General features: G+C 35.9%; 1 protein-coding gene across 2 annotated transcripts in view; it reads left to right on the forward strand.

The window, feature by feature from the left end:
* KCNH8 (potassium voltage-gated channel subfamily H member 8) overlaps nt 1-20,110 on the forward strand; it is a 173,710-nt gene that overhangs the window by 63,207 nt on the left and 90,393 nt on the right. For both annotated transcript variants that reach the window (XM_064704611.1, XM_064704612.1), the window contains exon 3: nt 6,170-6,301. In XM_064704611.1, coding sequence (XP_064560681.1) covers nt 6,170-6,301 — 132 coding nt within the window. The remainder of the gene's footprint in view (nt 1-6,169; nt 6,302-20,110) is intronic.

Genomic DNA, 20,110 nt, shown 5'->3' on the forward strand with positions numbered 1-20,110 from the left:
TGTTTCAAAACCCTTCTGTACAAAACCCTCAGACCTGACAGGGTGGGATTATCAGTTCAGATCCATGACTCAGCTCCATCTCAGGCCACAGCTTTTGCCCCCTCCTTCCAGAAAGGTGCCCAAGCACTGCATATGAAATACAGATTCAAGTTCTTGAATCACAGCCTCAACAGAAAACCTCAAAACTTGCTGAATAATATGAACAGATAAAACTTCTGAATAATATGAACAGATAAAACAAGGATTATAGACAAGGATTATAAATCAATATATTTTCTGACCTAACCATGTGGGAAAAGCAGTGTAAAATAACTTGATCAGTTTCTAAAATGTAGCCTTTAAGTGTAAGTGCATGAGTTACCAGTAGAATCCCCTTTTTCTCCATGTCTTGCCTTTAGAAAACTTTATGAATAAGCACGAGGTTGCAGCCAGCACCTCTTCCAGTGCTGGGACATCTCTCATTCTGCAGATTCCAGACTTCTGTTTCTAGGGGCTGCAAGTGCTAAAGACACCAAAGTGAGAATCACAAAAGTATTTTGCAGATATTTTAGTTCATATAATTATTGTTTTTTGAAACTGAAAATGTGATTTTTTTTATAGGTGTAGTGGTCTGTTTGGAGATTGCTGGGTTTTTTGATTGCAGTAAATTTCATATTATTTTTGAAGTCTCTCTTTTCAGAAAATAGAATAATGAGCTAAAAACAAAATAATATAATTTAAAAACATGTTTATGTTAGGTGAATGTGTGCTTTAACTCCTTCAGATTTGAAAATATAAGGTGAAATTTCTGAATTATAAATACATTTTTATTCATATGACTATATACGCAAATATATATCCAGACATACATAATGTATATGAGAGATCATCCTGTTTTAAAAAAATTTCTTGCCCTCTTTTCAAGAGTGCAACCCTCAGTAGGCTGAGAAATCATATTTACTACTGTGTTTATATCTACCTGTTGACCCTGAAAGTCCAAAAGGGATAAGGATCATAGGTTATAAACTCAAGGAGACTTTCAAGTGTGATCTGGTGGTCACACAGAAGTAGGGGAAACAAGTTCTTGAGTCTTCTTTGCCGCTTCTATGAAAATATAACTCAACAACCTGTTCCCCTGTAAGTCAGTTTCATCATGGCCCACATGAGTTCTTAATTTTGCAATTTTTTCTGATCAAATAATGTCACTAGGTGTTGCAGATAAGCTGGCACCTTCACTAGCAAAATTCAAGAAAAATAAATTATAGATTTTGTTAACTTATAAATTTGATTTTTGCAGGGACAATGGAGAAGAATGAGGTGATAATTTGCCTAAAACAGCAGAACTTTTCATTAGCTGTTTTAATTGATCATTGTCAAAGTTATGATATTTACAAAAGAGAATGTATAACTATAGTTTTCTTGCAGCTCATTTCCTTTCCTGTTCAGTCCAGTTGCAATTTTTTTAAGCATTGTTTTCTTTGCACTTTGCTCTCCTCAACAAAATGTCGACATCTTGTCAAAACCACTTAACTTTCAAAATGAAGTGTTATCAGTGAGGCTGGGAATTTTTGGGTAAGCTCATGAAAGAGAGAGTTTGGTTTCCTCAGACAGTCTTTGGCATCCCAGCCTGCCAGTCTTGAAGTGCACACTTGCTGTGGTGGAAAAGTGGAAATGATCAGGCTCAGATATCTCTGGTGTTATGATGCAGGTTTATTTTGGTAATAATTAGTAACCACCAACGAGATACTGAGGATTGCAATGCTGAGGATTTAGCATCAATCTTGTTGACAAGTTATTACAGCTATCTACATGAAAATATGTTTATCTTTGTCTTCTACGTGAGTTCCTAGAAATAGAGTGATGTGTTTTAATAGTTTTCTATAAGGCTTGATTTGCATCTCCGTACAAGATAATTTAGTTTACTAAGTCACGTACTTAAACAAAAAGAAATATTCCAGATTTATGATGGCTTGTGAAGCCTAATTCTGCCCTATTATGCATATATATAATTATTTCTCAAAAAGCTATTGTTTTGTGCCACAAGAGTTTTATACCTAGTACGCAAACCATTTAAACTTTCTTTTTTTCTTCAGATACTTGGGCTCTAAGTCTAGGAACCCTTGCATTTGGTTAATTTTATAAGTTGTGTGCAGATTCAGAGCTTCTCAAAAGAGCTTGATCCCTCTTCCTTGTGCCACAGAGAAGTGAAGATAGACCACAGAAATGTGTGTGTTTCTTATTTCTGACCCCTGATGATGAAAGGGACAGCATAGAGTGGCTTAGCATCCCTCTGGAAAGCAGTGTGGCAAGAAAAGTCCTGAGAAATTGAGGGTCTGGAAGTGAATATAAGCACACCAGTCAAAATGTAAAAGGAAGCCTTAAGCATTTCTTGCTGGACAAAACTGCTCCCAAACTGTCAAGGGCAAAAGAAGCCATAGCTTGGCATGAGTAGCACTCATTCCAAATATTTCTTAGATATTTGTATTGCTTAAAAATATGAAGCAAAATTTTAACAAGATGGGTGTAGAGTTTATTTATTTTGTTAAAGAATTACGTAAACTTTGCAGACCATCATCCCACATCATATCTTTATTATGAAACCTCTGCAGTACCCAAATGTCCACCAAAGATATTTCTGTTCTGAGTATTTCATTGGGCTCTGTCTGGGGTGGGCATGACTACAGATTCCCTTTTATCATACGGTGAGTGCACACAGCTCATCAACAGAGCTAATGGTCTCAGTCTGTCCCATGGTTCAAGCAAGCTTTATTTTCTAGTGAAAAGAGTGCTTGGTTTTGAAGGCTACTGGCACTCTAATGACAGAGTTTTGTATAAAATCTCCCATTTAAATGCTGTGGTTGGTTGACCCTTGTTTTCATTTCAGTCTGAGGACAGACTTCTAGCTGTCAAAACAAGGAAAGGTAGAAAGAGTGGTTGAGAGAGTGACCATAAAGCACTCTCTTTTTTGTATATATAAAAGGTGGACTATAGCCAAATTGCCTGGTGATAAGATTATGCTTCATTTGGTTTCTTTTCTCCTTCCCTGTGATGTGCTTATATAAGCCTTGAGGATATTAAAATATATTTTGACCCTTCATAATGCAAGAGAAAGATTAGACCCTTTCTCCAAGAGTGCTGGCTTGAAGCAATAAAAATAGTCTGTATATAAATAAACCTCCAAAAGAAATTTCTTTGATAGGCAACTCTTGACAATACAGAAAACCTTTGTATGCATCATCTGAAGCAGGGAAGGAATTTCTGTCTCACAGACGAGTGCATTCAAAAGAACTGTAACAAAATAGGGCACTACTTTTTTTGATGTGTAGAAAGTTCTGCTTTTGGTTTATAGAATTATGTGATGCTGGCTTTCAGTAAAAGCTATGTAACAGATTGCATTGCAGTTTATTTTTCCGAGGATGCTCCTCAATAGTGAAAGAGAGAGAGCTCTTCTGTTCTTGACAGAAGGCAACCTTGTATTGACCTTGTCCTGACCTAAAACAGATCACCTCACCCAGTCTAAAAACAACTTCATATTAATTTTCTCCTTTCACAGAAAAGGCAAATAAAATTGAAACACAGAGAAAACCCCACCAAACCAACTAGTTAGAGCTTCTAAAGATTCTGTGTATAAATACAGCCAGAACTGACAGCCCACCACACAGAGCATTAGCCTGGAATTCTCCAGTCCAGGAGAGAAGTAGCCTGTGAATATATTGGATGTGTGTTTTCCTTAGTGGCACCAAATTTTATACATGCTTGCTTTGCTTAGTCAAAATATTTTCAGATATATCTACAGAGAAGAAGAATGAGAAAAGAAAAAAAAAAAAAGAAAATATGATTGAGAGAAACTAAATGACAGGATGTGGGACAATTTCAGTGACTAGTGAACACTGGTGACTAACAAACCTCTAAAGAATTCAACTGTATTTTGATTATACAAAAGAGACAAGGCATTAAACCATTAGATATTCAATAGATTTCTCTCTAATGATTAACTATGTTGTAATAACTCCCTTAAACCTACAAATTACCATTTCATACAATACTACTGTAACTGAGTTAGGTTTGTTTGAAATGCCCGATGTCTGCAACTTTCTTTCAGGCCTTAATGGCTAATGTGTATGTATGTGTGTGTGTGTAGAAAAGACATGTAACAATTGAAAAGAGCAAGACATACTTCCACTTCTGGAGGAGATAGAAACATCTTCTTAAAAGACCATTGGCCCTCTTGGTGGTGCTTAGAGGAAGGAGTTGAGAGAGACTTCTTGCCCACTGAAACTACTGCTAGAATGCAGCTGGGTAGAGAGTAATTTTGCCAGTAGGAGTTTGGCCAGTTTAGAAGTTATGATGGTACTTTGTAAAGACTTAGGTTTCTATTTTTAAGCAGTAAAGTTTCTTAATGCTTCTTCTCCTTGAATGGACCACTTCAGATTGGGACAGTGTGACTATCTAAAACATTTCTGACAGTAATGCTACTGAGCATTTTTTCCTAGAATTTTTAATAGAGCCAAATCTGTTAAAAAAAAAAAAAAAAGGAAAAAAGGAGAATGGAGAATCAAAGTAAGAGAAAGAACAATAGAAACGTCTTGCTTCTGATTCTGTTTTACCTTCTTTCAAAAGAGAATCTTTCCTTGCTTTGTCTTCAAAATAAGAATATTTAAACCCAATACAAAGCAAGTCTGCTTCTTTCTGCAGGTTTTTCTGTCCTCCAGCTTTCCTTTCTCTTGTTCCAATTTCTCCATGTTCCTTTTTTAAATATCTTAAGTGGAAGTGCTTCCAGATTGCTGAACTAGTAATGTTAGTCTCAAAGGTGCCTGTGTGGCTCTTGGAAAGTTTGATCAGGGCACAGAGGGCCAGTTGAATTTCCTTTGAAACAATTTTTTTTACCTTTAACTTCAAAAGAAAAGCTGCTCTTTCACCTATCATGCTCATCTACAGTATTCAAAAGGCAGCCAGGGAACTTCCACTTGAAAATCTAAATTATAAAACTTAACAGTGATCTTCCTGCGCCCAGTTCTTTTTCAAAACTGGAAACTTCAGAAGACAGCACAGCAGGAAGTGCCCAGTCTGCTTGCTGTGCCCAAGGAGCCCTCCAAAACTCAGCTGATCATTTGGCAGTAGTCAGCTGTGGCAGCAGTGGTCCAGGGAAGTCAGTCTTGGGTTTTTTCTGAATTAAGTAGACTTTTGTTTATAAATGAACACTAAAAATAGTACGTTGTGAAGCAGCAGATTGTGGAAGCGCAAAGATGTACAAAAATAAATTTTAAACTCTCTAGTAACACTTATATCTCTTATAAATAATATTTGTGGGCTGATGGTGGGTGGAAGTAGTTAGCGTTGATACCTAAAACCTGAAAGAGACAAAAGTCTGGTACTGGGCTGAGTTATCCTAGAATGGATGGGAGTGGGATTTAGGATGCTTGTACCTAGGCATTAAATATTTTCTTCTTCCAAGTGGTGTTGATAGAAAACTTAGGAACTATTTCATTGGAATTAAAAAACATATCTTTGTAAACAGTAAGAATTTATTATAAACTGCATCATTATGTAGCAGATGTGGACAGAGAAAAGTTGACAAGAATTAAAAATATTGTCAAACTCAGTTTTGTCCAACTTCAGTCTTACAAAAGTGAACATTATGAAATTAAAGCTGATTAATTTTAGAGAAGATGTGTGGTATTATATATCTCCCTGTCTGTGCAACAAGTTTTGTTTCAATTCTAAGTCTGATATCTGATTAATTTAAATATCTTTGAATTAGTGAAATGATGCTCTGACTAGCAGGTCTTCTGTCAAGAGGTTTTAATGAGTATCAAGTCAGATGATTAAGGTAGAATGATTCTGTAGCAGACATGAATGCTACAGATGCCAAGTTAACAAAGTGAAAGCTATTCCAGGAAATAAGCAACATCAGTGGAGAGTTCAAAGGAAAGCATGGTTTCAGAGGAGTAAGCAGCTTCATTAAACGCTATTAATGATCCCTGTAGATAAATTTTGCATTTAAATTAATGTTTTGTGTCTGGAGAAAGCAGTATTACAGAGCTTCAACCAGTGATGCAAAGTGATTTATGTGAGCTGAACATCTGTGATTCCCTGACTACTGACCTCCTAAATAAGCAGTTCACTTTTTTCCCCCCTCTCTCTTCTAAAAGACAGCTGTTTGAATTAAATTCATTCTTTATCCTTGCAGGGTCTTCATTCTGGTGCTTACTGGATATTGTTCCTATAAAGAATGAAAAAGGAGATGTGGTACTCTTTCTGGCCTCTTTCAAAGACATAACAGACACAAAAGCCAAGATTGCTGCAGAAGACAAAAAGGAAGGTTTGTGAGAATTGCAAAAACATTGATAAGAACCAACATTTATATGTTTTTAAGAATTGCACCCGCATGAGCATTCTCTCACACGCCCACTATCCAGTACAGAGACCTCTTTTTCTTTTCCAAAGAAGAAATTAATATATGTCATGGAATGATAAATAGTCTCTTTGGGTTTTTTATTATTTACATACTGCTGCAGGTTCTGTAAACATGGAATTTAGGAGACAGAGTACTTTGTCCTAAAAATTAAAATTGTTTTTATGTACCATGATTTAATGTATTTACTTTCTGGATTTACAGAAGTATATTTTGGTATTTTGGAGAAACTTTGGACCTTTTCAAAGGTTCCATCTATGAATCTGATTTCAGCATGGCTGAGAGTAAATGAATGTGTTTTTTCATGTGTGTTTTCCAATAAGCAGAATATAAAGCAGCTTTAGAAATTATTTTGCCTATTGCTAAGCATATATATTTTTTTCTATCATGTCATTTTCATTACATTTTAAGTTATAAGACTTATTATATCATCAGAATGATCCAATAGTATAAGAAATAATTTCTCTCTTTTGTTTGCTTCTGAAAGGAAACACTGCAAAGATTCTGTTCCATGAATCTGGAAAATTGTCTTATGGTAATGGCTCACAACCGCCATAAAATAATTTTGACTGTATGTGTAGTTAAGGTTTGCTAAATTTTGGTAACACAAAACAAAGTCAGTATAGGGGAATAAAGGTTATGCAGTGAGCAGTGAGTTGTGCATCAAAGGCAGTGAACTTATTCCAGATTTGCATTTTGTAAAGGTATAGTGGACCAACTCTTTAGTTTTGTAATTTTTCAGTCTCTAAGGAACTGCTTAGAAAGATTTTCTCTGTAGACACCAAGAGTGGGTCTCAGAATTCTTTGAAACACCATTGGTGCTGAATTTTACAACCTGGTACTACTCTGGGACCTACTGAAGTTTTTCACCACGTGATAGCCATTGATCTCTGCATAAGTCAACAACTACATAGCTACAGCACTTAGAACACATTTGCTCCTCGTGGATTTCCCAAAGTAGGGGAACAATTATTATTAAACTTTTTTGGGTTTGAAATGTTCATTTATCAACAAAAAAGTGATATTTCAGTTACAGCGGTGTGTGATTCAGTATTCTTTTATGAAATTTTAGTACTTTAAACTGTAAAATATTATGCTTTCTTGTGCTGAATAATACTTATGCTTACGATGTTTGCCACTTTTGTATGCTTGGACAAATAATTTCACCTTTTACATTATTTTCAAACTCTGAATATTAGCAGGTTTTCTGGGGGAGTTGTTTTTCATCTTTCATTTTTTGCAATGAATATATTTGAAAGTTTCAAAGCTGGAAGACTGAAAAATGGTTTTGAAGTAGTACACAAGTACATTTTACTCCTTTTCCTTACATTCAATTTCAACCAATTCCTATCTCTTGAAGTAAAAAAATAAAAATACGAAAAATATTTTATCTTGTTTCTCCTTAAGCCTCAGAAAACCTTACTCTTATAAAAGTTTTAGGAAAGTAACTTCTTAAAACCTGATACATGGAACTATGTAGGAGAGAGATTGTCAGAACATCTGTGCTCTAAAGGCTAATGATTTACTTACAAGCGATGCAAATTTTCAGGATAGACCCAGTGAGAAATCACATTAAGTATGCCAGGGATGACTTGAAATAGGTATGTTGCTGATTACTTGCAAAATGACAGCTATTGTTTATCTGATAAACATTTTGTAGCTGCGTGCTTATTTTAGGATGGATTAAGATGGTCTTTGACATGGTTTCATATCAAATTATAAATCTAAGCAGATTTTAACTCCTGTTTCCTGTAGCATGTTTACAAATTAATACAACTCTGCTGACTGCTGACACAGGAATGCACTTGTGCAGGGCTACACCACACCAGCAAATGCCCATTCAATTGCCACAAGAATGAGCATGGACACTTGGCTTTATTCATTGATGTATTCTTTGGAACATCATCCTGAAACTTAGTTGTTCTGTTGCTTCATAATAATTTTAAAACCATGACAATAATTTTCTGTTATTAGCATCATGGAAGCAGAAAGTAGCACTTAGTGTGGGGCTTTAGTAATTATTGCATTTTAATAACTAGAGTGAGAAAACAAACATGATTTAACCATTTATTCAAATCTTTTTTAATTTCAGCATTTTTATGTTGTATATATCCACCTGACTACATAAAAATAAATGTAGAGGTACACCAGGTCTTTTTTAATGACATTAAAATTCTTCCCCTGCAGAGTGATTTATTAATCCTCCAGTGGTGAATATCATCTCATTATTTTCAAAAAAGAATTCCCAGTACAACCTGTGCAACTCATTCAGTACCTGAAATTTCAGAATGTTTAACTTCTAGAAGTAGTTGCTGCTTCTTTACTTAGATCACAATTACTACGAAGAATGCACAATGCACCTTGTATTAAAAAGGCTTGAGTTTGTTGGGGTTTTTTGAATGTATGAAAAAAACTTTTTAATTCTTACAGATTGATTTACTTTTTCAAAGATTACTGAATTTGTCCTTTCAAAAATCAAATAATTTTTTGAACTTACAGTTGAAACTGAACTATTGCTACAAGGTAATTGCCATCATGCACAGTTTTCTACTGCCTTTTTAGCATATCTCTTGAGGTTAGACTGTGTATGTAAGGAGAACCTAGACAAAAACATTCTCAGTGTGAAACTATCCTGCCCATGCAAGGCCCCTTTAGCAATGTTTTTTTTCAGTTGCTCTCTTCTGTTTTCTGCCCAGAACTGACTTTTATAATTTTATAGGTGATTAATAGTTATATGCCATCTCACTTTAATGTCTAAACTCCTTAGAAAACTTATCTAACAAAATTCTTTCATGTTCCTTTTCTCTTAAATCTGCCCCTTTGATATCCCACCAACACTTTGTGGTAGCGCTCTTTGACTGGCTGTACCTCCAAAAGCCTTCTCCAGACTCCTACTTCCTCAGGTCTTTCCTACTTTTGATATCACCTGTTTTGTCTGTAAAATCTTGTTCTCCTTGTACTTTTACAATGACACCTTCCTGAACTTTATCTTCTGGTTTTATGGCCTCTTTCTTCTTGTGCATTGTGTATTTACTTTTGCAAATCTCGGGAGCCAATGATGTCTGATTTTCTGCAGACATTTTCTTATCAATTTTATCTCATCTGTTCACACAACTTCAATTGGTCCTTTGTGCCAATGTGCCTTGCAAAAGTCCACTTTTTTACCTTATTTTCTTTTTCCCAGCCCAAATGTCAGATGTCGTCTGTGACCTTTTCTTTTGAATGTGTCATTCTAAATACAAATTTAACAGGGTTTTTTCCTGCTTTTCTTCTCTCTATAAAAGTTTCCAGTGAAAAGAGCTCTATCAACCAATGGGAGAAGCAGACTTTGCTCTAAGACTTTCACATAAGAAAAATTGAAAAAGACATGCCTGAGAAGTTTGACAGTCTTTAAGAACTCCTATGAAAGTCAGCAACTTTCACACTTCTTTGGTTTGGTTTGGGTTTGGTTTTTAAGTCAATTTGACAGTATCCTTAAAGGCTTCCATTTTTCAGTATTGCTGATTTGCCTTCAACAATAGGTGTTTGCCCTACCTGTAAGTTTACTGTAGAAATATGCTCTGCTTTCCAGCTGCTTAATAATAGCTGTAATCATTTTGCTGTTGAAAAGCAACTTGCCACCTTTTTTTTCCTAAAATTGTGCACTTTAAGCAAATTGATGGTCTTTTCAATATACAGGAAAAGGTTTGTTTGCTTGTTTGTTTTTTTTTAATAAACTGTTTCTTAAGGGGATTTATAGGAATTTCATTTTAACATCCTAACTTACAATGAGCTACTTTTTAATTTGAAGTTCCATAGTCCTTTTGGAGGAAAAGTGATTAAACTGAAAATTCTGTTCTCCAAATCTGAACTCTAGTGAGGCTTAGCTGGGTCAGTGCTTCTTCATTTCTGCATATGGCACTAGAACATATGCAGGAATTTAGTGAGAAAACAGGAATCCAGGTAGGAAAATAAGAAATTAAATTATTCTGTGACTATTTTTAGACCTCTAATCTGTGTGCTAACATGGAATAATTTAGATTACATAGGATTCCACTGCTATAGTCACTGCTAAAATTCCTCTGATTAATTTGACTCATTTCACAAAGATATTGGTAATCTATTTGCTTTTGTTTTGTTTTGTTTTATTTTTTATTATGAAAATTTTGAACTCTTTGTTTGAAAGCAATTATTTTAGGACAGATTTTCTCAACTTTATTCCAGAATTATTATAAAAATGTGTGTAATATATAGTAACCACAGAATCACACAATATTTGAGGTGGGAATCTCTGGAGATTATCTGGTCCAATGTCCCCTTCTCAAAGCAGGGTCAGATTGAATGGATTACCCAGGAATACACGCAGATATGTGCTCAAAGTATGAAGGATGGAAACTCCACAGTTTATCTGGGCAGTCTGTTCCACTCTTTGACTCTTCATAAAGCAAAAAATAAAGATTTTCTTAAACAGAATTTCATGTTTTAGGTTGGTCTGCCTGTTGATAAAGATGCCTTCACTCTCAAAATAATGTGAATTAAAAGTTGGACTACACCTTCTGCCACAACAGATTAAACTAAGCTGAATGTTATGGTTCAACTGTCTGGCTTTTTCTGGCTTCTTAGTAATCCTTAGGTCCATATGAATTTCTGAGGAGACAGATTTATTTTGATTATGCATCATTTGTTGGAGGGAGGAGTTGTTCTTTTCAGTGTGCCAGAAGTGAAATACCATGTGCCAAACATTTTACATTCCAGATTTTTTATGTTGAAAATGTCTATTTGAAGCAGTACTGGTCTCTTGTAAGAAATTCTGCAGTGTGCACTTTGATTTATTCTGCCTAATTACTGTCTCAGCTACTTCATGATTGCTCAAGCTACTGCAGTGAATATTCAGGAGACAATTTTTCATTTTAAAGCTTCTTATGTCTGTCAGAAGACAGTATGTTGGGATGGGGAACACAACCATACAGTCACCTAGACTTACAATAACCAAAGCAGCTAAATTTTTTTCAGGATACACAGGCACCATGCAGTTCTATCAATGGAGGAGGTGGGATAGAAACAGAGTTTTAGCCCAGTACTCCTGCTGCCCAAAGGAAGAATGACTTTATTCTGCAATGAATTACATTTATTCTGCAATGAATTACATTTATTCTGCAATGAGTTACATCCCCCTAGCATGGCTTTGCTCCTGGCTCACCATCAAAGTAAGAAGGGTCTGAAACTCTTCTACCATTATTAAAGAGAAACTCCTTTCCTCCTGGTCTGCAGACTATAGTTTAAATAATTAGGGGACAAAAGCAGAGGTGCCTTTCTCTCCCTGTTCCTTTTGGCATTTGTGAGCATGTAGATGTTCTCCCTCTCACCTTTTCACCTTCTTATCCAAGCAAATAAGTTTTATTTGAGCCTTGAATCTTTGGAGACATATCAATCTTTGTAGCTCCTGCTTTAGCCTTGAATCAAGTGTTAAATGCAAGTGGCGGCTCCATTCCAGCAGCTCCCAGAGAGGCACAGGGCATGTTCTGGAGCTGAGGGAAAAGTGTCCTTGTCCTTCGTGATATATGTAGAATGAAAATGAGAAAAAAAGCAAGCAAAGTCTGATTCTTGAGAAAATGCAGAGCAGCAGACTATTCTTGGATATTCTGGAAGGTTGAGAGAATATATACATTAGCAACCAAAAAGTTCATACTCACCAGTTCCTAGATAAATTTATGCCATTGCTTCCAGATTTTCCTTAGGAAACAAGGTTATCAAGGTGGGGGAGAAGGGAGAAGTTGTTTGTTTGGGTTTCTGCTTTGTTTTATTCTCCATTTTGCTGACAGATTGTTGAAAAGTAGCTTCAGACACTCCTTTTAAAGTTTGAAAACTCAGCCATGTAAGACAGACAAGAAAAAGCATGTAAGAAACAGGGAATCTCTTCAGCACATATGTTGCTGAAGCACTTTTCAGACTGTTCTGTGTGTGTGGTAGGTGATTTTTTAATGAGTCAGACAGTTTACAACCTTCCTATATAATTTACAATCTTTCTTATTTCTGTGGGGAAAAAAAAATCTGAAAAGGGAGAAATATCACTAAAGACTTTTACTGGCCTAGACACAGCCTGGTATCTTACATTTTATTAAGGAACCATGAGGACTAGAATGCATATTTCATATGTACTTTGTGTTCCCAAACATATTTAGAAGGCCTTGGGCCATTTGTGAAATCTAACTGTAATTAGAGTTACAGGGCATGTAGCCCATGCTGCAGCTCCTCAGAGCAATTCTGAGTCCCTATAAAGACACAGCAGGTAAGATCTCTTACATCTGAGTTTTGCATAGCTGTAGAACAGATGAATTTACAACACTCCTAAATTCTGTACTTAAAATTGTAAAACAGGCTGGGCCTTAGGACCCGTCACTATCAGAGACTGAGCATATCATTCCTTCAGGGATAATCAGAGAAACTTCCTGGGTCTTTATATGGCCTCATAGAACATATGCACAGATATAATAAGATTTTGAATTAACATATTTCTTAAGTTTAAAAACTATTTTTTAAAAAATAATCTATTCCCCCGCCCCCTGCTGTTTTAACTCAGGGCCAGTTCCATGGATCACTAAACCTTTTTTATGGGGGATTTATCTGGTTCTATATTTTACATAAATCTATTAAGAATACAAGTCTTCATTCTCAAAAGACATGCTTTCATTAAAAATAGCAAATTTTCAGGTACGTGTATTACTATTTTCACTTGAGTAAGCAAGGTATACTTTAACATCATCATCTGTGCAAATTTTTTTTAATTGTTTTTGCAATTAATGACTTTGAAATTATGCTAATCATTTTCTGAATATAAAAAAGGAGGAAAAATATCAATAGATAAAATACATTATTAAATTTTATGGAACTAAAGGAAAAGAGAAAACCCTCAGGTTCCATGATATTGTGTCTTTAAATACTATAGACTTGCAGAGGAAGGGATATTAACACTTGCTGAAGAGAATGAAAAGTTTCTTGGTGACTGAAATAGTTGGCCTTATTTCAGTTCGAGGGGTTCTTGAAAAATATTTCAAATATTCTCTTTATTATTCCAGTTACATTTGTGTTCATAAAGATTTATGAGCATGTCATTGTCCCATGAGCTTTGTGGGCATTTTCTGGGGGAAATGCAAACTATTCCTGGAAAAAAGAGACACTAAAAACAGCTGGAAGTGACTGATGACCCAGCTGTAAATTCAATACTACATTTTATTCTGTAAGAAAAATATATGACCGCTCATTTAAGTTGAATCAATAGACATGTCTCAAATTTGATGACATAATAAAAATGACAATTTTACAATTTGTGAGAAAATTCTAGAGTAGTAACATTAGAAAGGTGGCAAATAAACTATTTTTGCAGTATTATGAAATAGCTATTTTTGAGCTGGAATATTTTACTTCATTACAAAAGTTCTGTAACTTTTGGCTGTAGTATTAATAAATGAGAAAATAGTTTAAAATAATTCACTTTTGGAATTCTCTTCTGCTGAAACTCAGCCTATTGGAATCAGTTGAAGAAAGTTATGTCTTTTGAAATTTTTTTGCCTAATTATTTTTATGATATTTATAAGATAGACCCACATACAGGTACCTAAAAAGGAAAATTTGTTTATTTATTTATTTGTACACTACCATCAACCACCAAAATGAAAGAGGACAAAGAACCTTTCTTTTGGCTTTGTGTGTCTCTTTCCTCACACCTTTTTTTTCTTCATAGTGGAAGAATCGGCAGACCAAAATGTGCTTAAGGATTTTTTTCTCATAAGCTGTATTTGGTTCTTTCTAATTCATAAAAGCATTAATAGTTATGTATAAAATTGCTTCTTTTCTCTTTCTGTTCAAAGTGAATTTTCTCTGAAGGCATAATACTAAAATAATCATAATCATGCCATTGATTCTGTGTAAAATTTGCCCCTTTAAAAAATGTTCTGTAATAATGTTTACAGGGTATAGCTGGTATGTGTGTTAAGTACATCTTCTTATTGAATCAATTAATCAGTTAACAGAATTAAAAAAGCAGCTACAGGCTAGCCTGGATCCACCATACAGCAAAGAGTTTTGTGAATTGTTGGTTGTTGTTGACAGTGAGAATGTGTCATATAACCAACAGAGCTCCTGCAGCCTCTTGCCCATGGTAGTGCTTTTATTCTGTCATTAACACCAAAGAAGGTTTTCATCAGTTTTCTGCTTATCTGCTGGTGTGCTGTCCCCTGAATAATAACTGTAAATTTTTCTAGGTTTTATAAAAGACTAGAAAAAAATTAAACCAGCTTTCCATATAATCTGGTTTTAGATGTTTTTTTGTGTTCATTCAGAGTTGCTTTACCCCATTTGTCTCCTTCAGAATTTCCTTGGTGATTTGCTTTTCTTGAGGACTGCCTATGAAATGTGTTTTGTGTCAATCATACTGGATATGTTTTTAACCATTGTGTTTCCTGTAGGCATCATTGTATATATTTTATTGCACATGGGTTATTCATGGGGGCCTATTCAAAGATCACACTTTCTGTTGCGGTATTCCTTACTTTATGATGCAAGTGATGAGGGTTTCCCAAGACATGTGTTAAAAGGACAAAAAGAACTTTATTGCCCTTCTTACAGGAAGCCTTTTATAAATAGACTTGTAAGATGAATAAATGATGGACAATTTCTTTAACAAATTCTTTCACTGAACCCAGGTTCAAAAGGGAAAAATTCAGTACTTGTGAGATATTCCAGGTAAAAATATCTCTCTGTGTGACTGGGCTGTGTGCTTGTGACAGCATAAAGATATACACAGGAAAGGTAATGGGGGAGGTTTATTTCCCTGCCTGATTTCAGAGTAGAGCAGCAGGAGAGACCACACAGCTACAACAATATACCACTGTGTCTTGAGCAGGGAAGGGTCCAACCAGCACTAAAAATCACAGCCTTAACCTGGTTACTACTCATTTTCACAGTGCTCCTTCCAGTGTGCGCATGGAGCAGCATCATGGATTTCTTCCAGTCTGTCTGTATCTGGATACCTTTTGGCAATGTAGTCTATTTGTCCTGTTCTACTCTGTTGTTGGTGTTATTGTTCAAATCTAGTTTACACACTCAAAATGATACTATTTCTATGATAAATTTTCTTAAGTAGGAGTTGGCATTACTTGCTGTTTCATCTCATGATTGACTTCAATTTTGTAAACAATGAAATAAATGAAAAGTTCTTGTCTACTGTGCCAACTTACCTAGTCCTTTGAGTAAAATGCTAGTGAAATAAAATTTTACTAAAAAATTTTATCTTTTTATTCCTCATACTCCTGGCTTAGCTCTCAAAATAGCTAAAATGAAGCAATCTAATTTTTTTATGGAATATATTTATAAAGGTGTACACCACACTGCTAAAGAAATCTAAAATTTGGAATTTTCACAGAGAACACCCACTATAGAGTCCATTTAAATATGGAACTCACTGTTTTTCTTAAGGAGTCTTTGTGCAAAGTAATTAAAGAGACCTATGTCTATACTACCTTTTCTACTTTTGTCCAGTCAGGGTTACACATCATGACTTGAGATGATTATATTTACACTCTTTGAAGAGGATGGTCAATCTAACCCTAAGTCTAACAACCCACCTGCCAAGCAAACAGGGCAGCAGTGGCAGTCAAGTAGTTGGGGCTGGAATATAATTTTGAGCACGGAGCTAAAATTCTTGTGAAAGTAGAAAAAAACAGTGAAGAGTCACGGTCCTGTCCCTAGTGGTGAACTCATCTTTTGTTGACCACTGTACTGCAGAAATACTGCTTAGAGATGCAGGTCTGCAGCTTCACAGCCTTTAGGATAACCCTGCCACACAGGGTGTTGGTAGAAATACCCTCTCTGAATAAAGTTGCTCAGTTGTGCATGAGTTTCCATAACTAAACTCCCAGGCTACTTTACATCATCCCTCTCTATTTCATTCACATTTTGCCAGGATATTGTGTGCTGGGTTAAATTTGAGAGGTGCAGATTGCTTTAACTCATTCTCTATGTTTTAGGTGAACACGGGCAAATCTCTTGGTGTCTTTTCCGGTGTCATATGAATGAAATGCTAGATCTTAATTTTCTATTTTGTGTCCATGCACACTTGTATTGAAATTTTTCGGTACAAAATCATGGGTAATGACCCATGATCAGACTGGCAGATGTTTCCATACAAGAGTATGTTTGGTATGTATCACACCAGAGGGAACGGTAGGTAGTGGTTTTAATTAATGCATGAATGAGATAAATGAAAGCAGTTCTTTTGAAAGGATACAAATGAATGAGGAAAAACCACCGAGGCTGAGACTTTTTTTGTAAATAAGGTGTAAACTTTCTGACCAGAGCAGGTTAGCTCAGTTTGGTATTTGGAAAAAAACACATTTCATGGTCTCTCATGCCACAGGTTGTCTGCTATGGAGTGAGCATAGTGCTTCTGGGCCATATCAGGGTTACTAAGTCTTCACTAAGAGAGAGAGGAGGCCCTGGAACAGCTGAGAACTGGAACAGAGAAGAGGTGAATGTTCCATTCCTGCAAGTGTCCAAGGCCAGGTTGATGGGGCTTTGAGCAACCAGGTCTAGTAGGAGATGTCCCTGCCCATGGCAGGAAGGTTGGAATTAAATGATCTTTAAGGTTACTTCCAACCCAAAGCAGTCCAAGATTCTATGATTCTATAAATGTGTCAGACTTTACCTGGAGAATGAGATCATTATAAATCATAAATTCTGGACTCTAATGCTTTGCTCTGACTATCCTGATTTTAGGAGCACTTCACCAAAACTGTTATCAAGCTTGGAACAGGCAGCCTAGGGAAGTGGTTGAGTCACCATACCTGAAAGTATTTGAAAAATGCATCAGAGTAGCACTTGGGGACATGGTTTAGTGGTGGAGGTCACAATTAGTGATTGCGAATTGATGATCCTAAGGGTCTTTCCAATCTAAATTATTCTAGGATTCAATGAACTGCTTAGAAGGAGAGCAGACATGCTTTTTGGGTCAATTTAGCCAGTAAAGCTGACTTTCCAGTTCCTCTGCATTGCTAGGGCAGCACATACCTATGAAAGCTTGTCAGAAGCTGTCAGGGTTTATATTTCTGATTTAAACCTAAGAAGTGGGTCTTTTGTTTTTTTCCAAAGGGATGAGAAAAGAGTTATGCCTCCTCTTTCTATTAACCTTAAATGGATGATTGAAGCCTCATGTTCCTATAAAAATACAAGACAAGAGTTACAAAGACATTTTTGTCTGGATGTGCTTTCTTTTGCTGCAAGCTTCCCTCACAAGATTATAAGAAGTCTTAAACTGTTGGGAAGCTAATGTTAAGCTTAGCAAAGGGGTGTTCTGTTATTTTCTTTTCTTGGAAAATATTCTGTAATTGTCATGTCTGGTGGTTGTGGCACTATATCTATGTTCATTTGAAAGAAGAACAACCAGAAGGACAGCGGTAAGAGTTAAAAAATGTATTACCACTTTTCTGATAAAGAGCAGATAAGACTAAATCGCAAGCATCCTTTTTAAGAGCTATCTTGGTGGGGGGAGTACCTTTACACAGGAAGGGGTGTGTAGAAGCACCAGGAAATAGATCCCAAAAATCTGGGATTTTTCTAGAATAAGATTTCTCACTGTTTTTGGGAAAATGAGAAATCCTTTTGATTTTAAGCACAGGGCAAAAAGAAGCGAGTTTTATTAAAGTGATTTTCTACTTATGCTTTATTTTATTCTTGGATCTTTTTTTCTAAGATCAGCCATGGAAAAAAATAAAAAATAAAATCTTTCAGGTACCTAAATTTTCAAGGAAACAGAGAGAAACAGATGGAAGTTTATAAAAAATGAGCTGTCTGTTCCAGAATAGTGAGCTGTGAACTGAGTATGACAAGAAAAGAAGGTAGTTACAGAAAATAATCATACACATGTAGATGCACACCTGAGCAGTGTAGTTTGCCAAGGCTCCGGATTGATTCCTTTCCTGAAGGCATTGGGAGACCAGAAAATAAGAGAATTCACAAATGTCATTCGCTTATTTATAAGCTACTGACATGTGCTCTGATGGCATCTTATCTTTACAATTAATTAATTTTTTTTCACTTTCAATAACAACCATAAAAACTTTTGCCACTTTTGATTAGTAAGAAAACTACTACTTACTTCATAATTAATGTAATGTTTCCTTATTGATGCATGCTTTTCTGTCTTTAGGAGCTGAGTGACTCCCAATATTAACAGAGAGGTAGCATTAATCCTTTGCAAATAGTGTAATCAGCATGTGATGGAAGTCATTTGCTGTGAAAACGTGAAATTGGTATGATTTTAAGTGCCACATCAAGTCCCACAGCCTGAGCAGGTTAGTGAGTACGACATCCTTAGTGACTGAAACTCTGAACCTAGGTAGGAGAGATGGAATCTGTGTAAAGCCAAAAATTACCAGACTGCTGGCACATAAAATTTAAAACCTTGCAAGGGACCTGTCCTCATTTAAAGAGTGGATAGAGAGTGAAACTCTGTGTCAGTAAATATATGGGGAGAAAAGGAAATAGTAACTGAATATGTGTACATTGACTGTTTCCATAGTCTCATAGCTTTCTGGAAAGAGATGGAATTGTGGACAGCTTTCAGCTCAGTGCCCAGCATGTGAGAGAAAGGCACATCTGAGGTTAGGAGTTACAGAGAAAAAGCCTGAAGGCAGTGTAACACCATTGTACCAGGCAATCGTGTATCCATAGCTTGAAAGCTTCATGTTGTTCTGCACATAGCTACTGAAAGGATATGTTTAAAGAATATATTTAAAATGTCAGGGGTGGTCTAGCTGAAGTAAAGACTTCCAAGGCTGACCAGAGGTAGGGAAATCCACTTCCATGCTGAAAGGCCTCGTATTGCTGGGGATGTTGAAAGAACTCCAGGAAACTCCACCTGAAGGTACCAGGCTTGCTTTCTGAGCACAGCTTGGTGTTGGTCTCACAACAGACCACATCATCAAGGCTGTTTTATCTGCCATCTGCCAGCATGGGCTGCCTCAGGCTCTCTAGGCTTACGACAAGGACAGGTATTAGATAGGGTACAGCATGAGGATGAAGCCTGTAGCTAAAGCATCTCAAAAATATTACTGGCCAGAAGATCAAGAAGAGTGCTTTCCCTGCCTGCTTCCTAGCAGATCTGAAGCCTGTTCTATTGACCTCTTTTGGATGCAGTAGAGTGAAGTGGGTGGCCTCGTACAACATGGCAATTTTTGTTGAGAAAATGAAAAAAGAGAGGCCTGTAAATGGTTTTAAAGAGAATTTCAAAGTCATATGACAAAACCAGGCTACTGTAGCTGAACAGTTCTACAGTGGAGATCCAATTCCATTGACTTAAATTCATTTTTCCTCAGAGAAAGAGATAAGCATTTTGTTCTTACCCAGAATTTTAGAAGACTCAGAATTTAGCTTGAGTGTAAGTAAGTAAGTGGTTTGATGATTGAGAGATTATTTAAAAAAAAACAACAACATTAATTTATTTGTGTCTTTTCTGAAATAATGCTTTTTTTGTTCTAGATTTCTTCATTGTAGCTGATACAAATATGCGTTGATGGAAAAGTTTGAGGCTTCTCCATCTGCCCCCTTCAACTTTTGAGTAGTGGTTTGGCATCACAGTACAGAGATTTTCCCTTCTTGTGTTTTTACTTTTCTTTTTCCCCCTTCTCTTTACTGACAAGTTAAAAAAAACATCCTCAACTAGAGACTGCTTTTACTTGAATT

This window comes from Zonotrichia leucophrys, chromosome 2, assembly GCF_028769735.1.
Source record: "Zonotrichia leucophrys gambelii isolate GWCS_2022_RI chromosome 2, RI_Zleu_2.0, whole genome shotgun sequence".
Classification (NCBI taxonomy): domain Eukaryota; kingdom Metazoa; phylum Chordata; class Aves; order Passeriformes; family Passerellidae; genus Zonotrichia; species Zonotrichia leucophrys.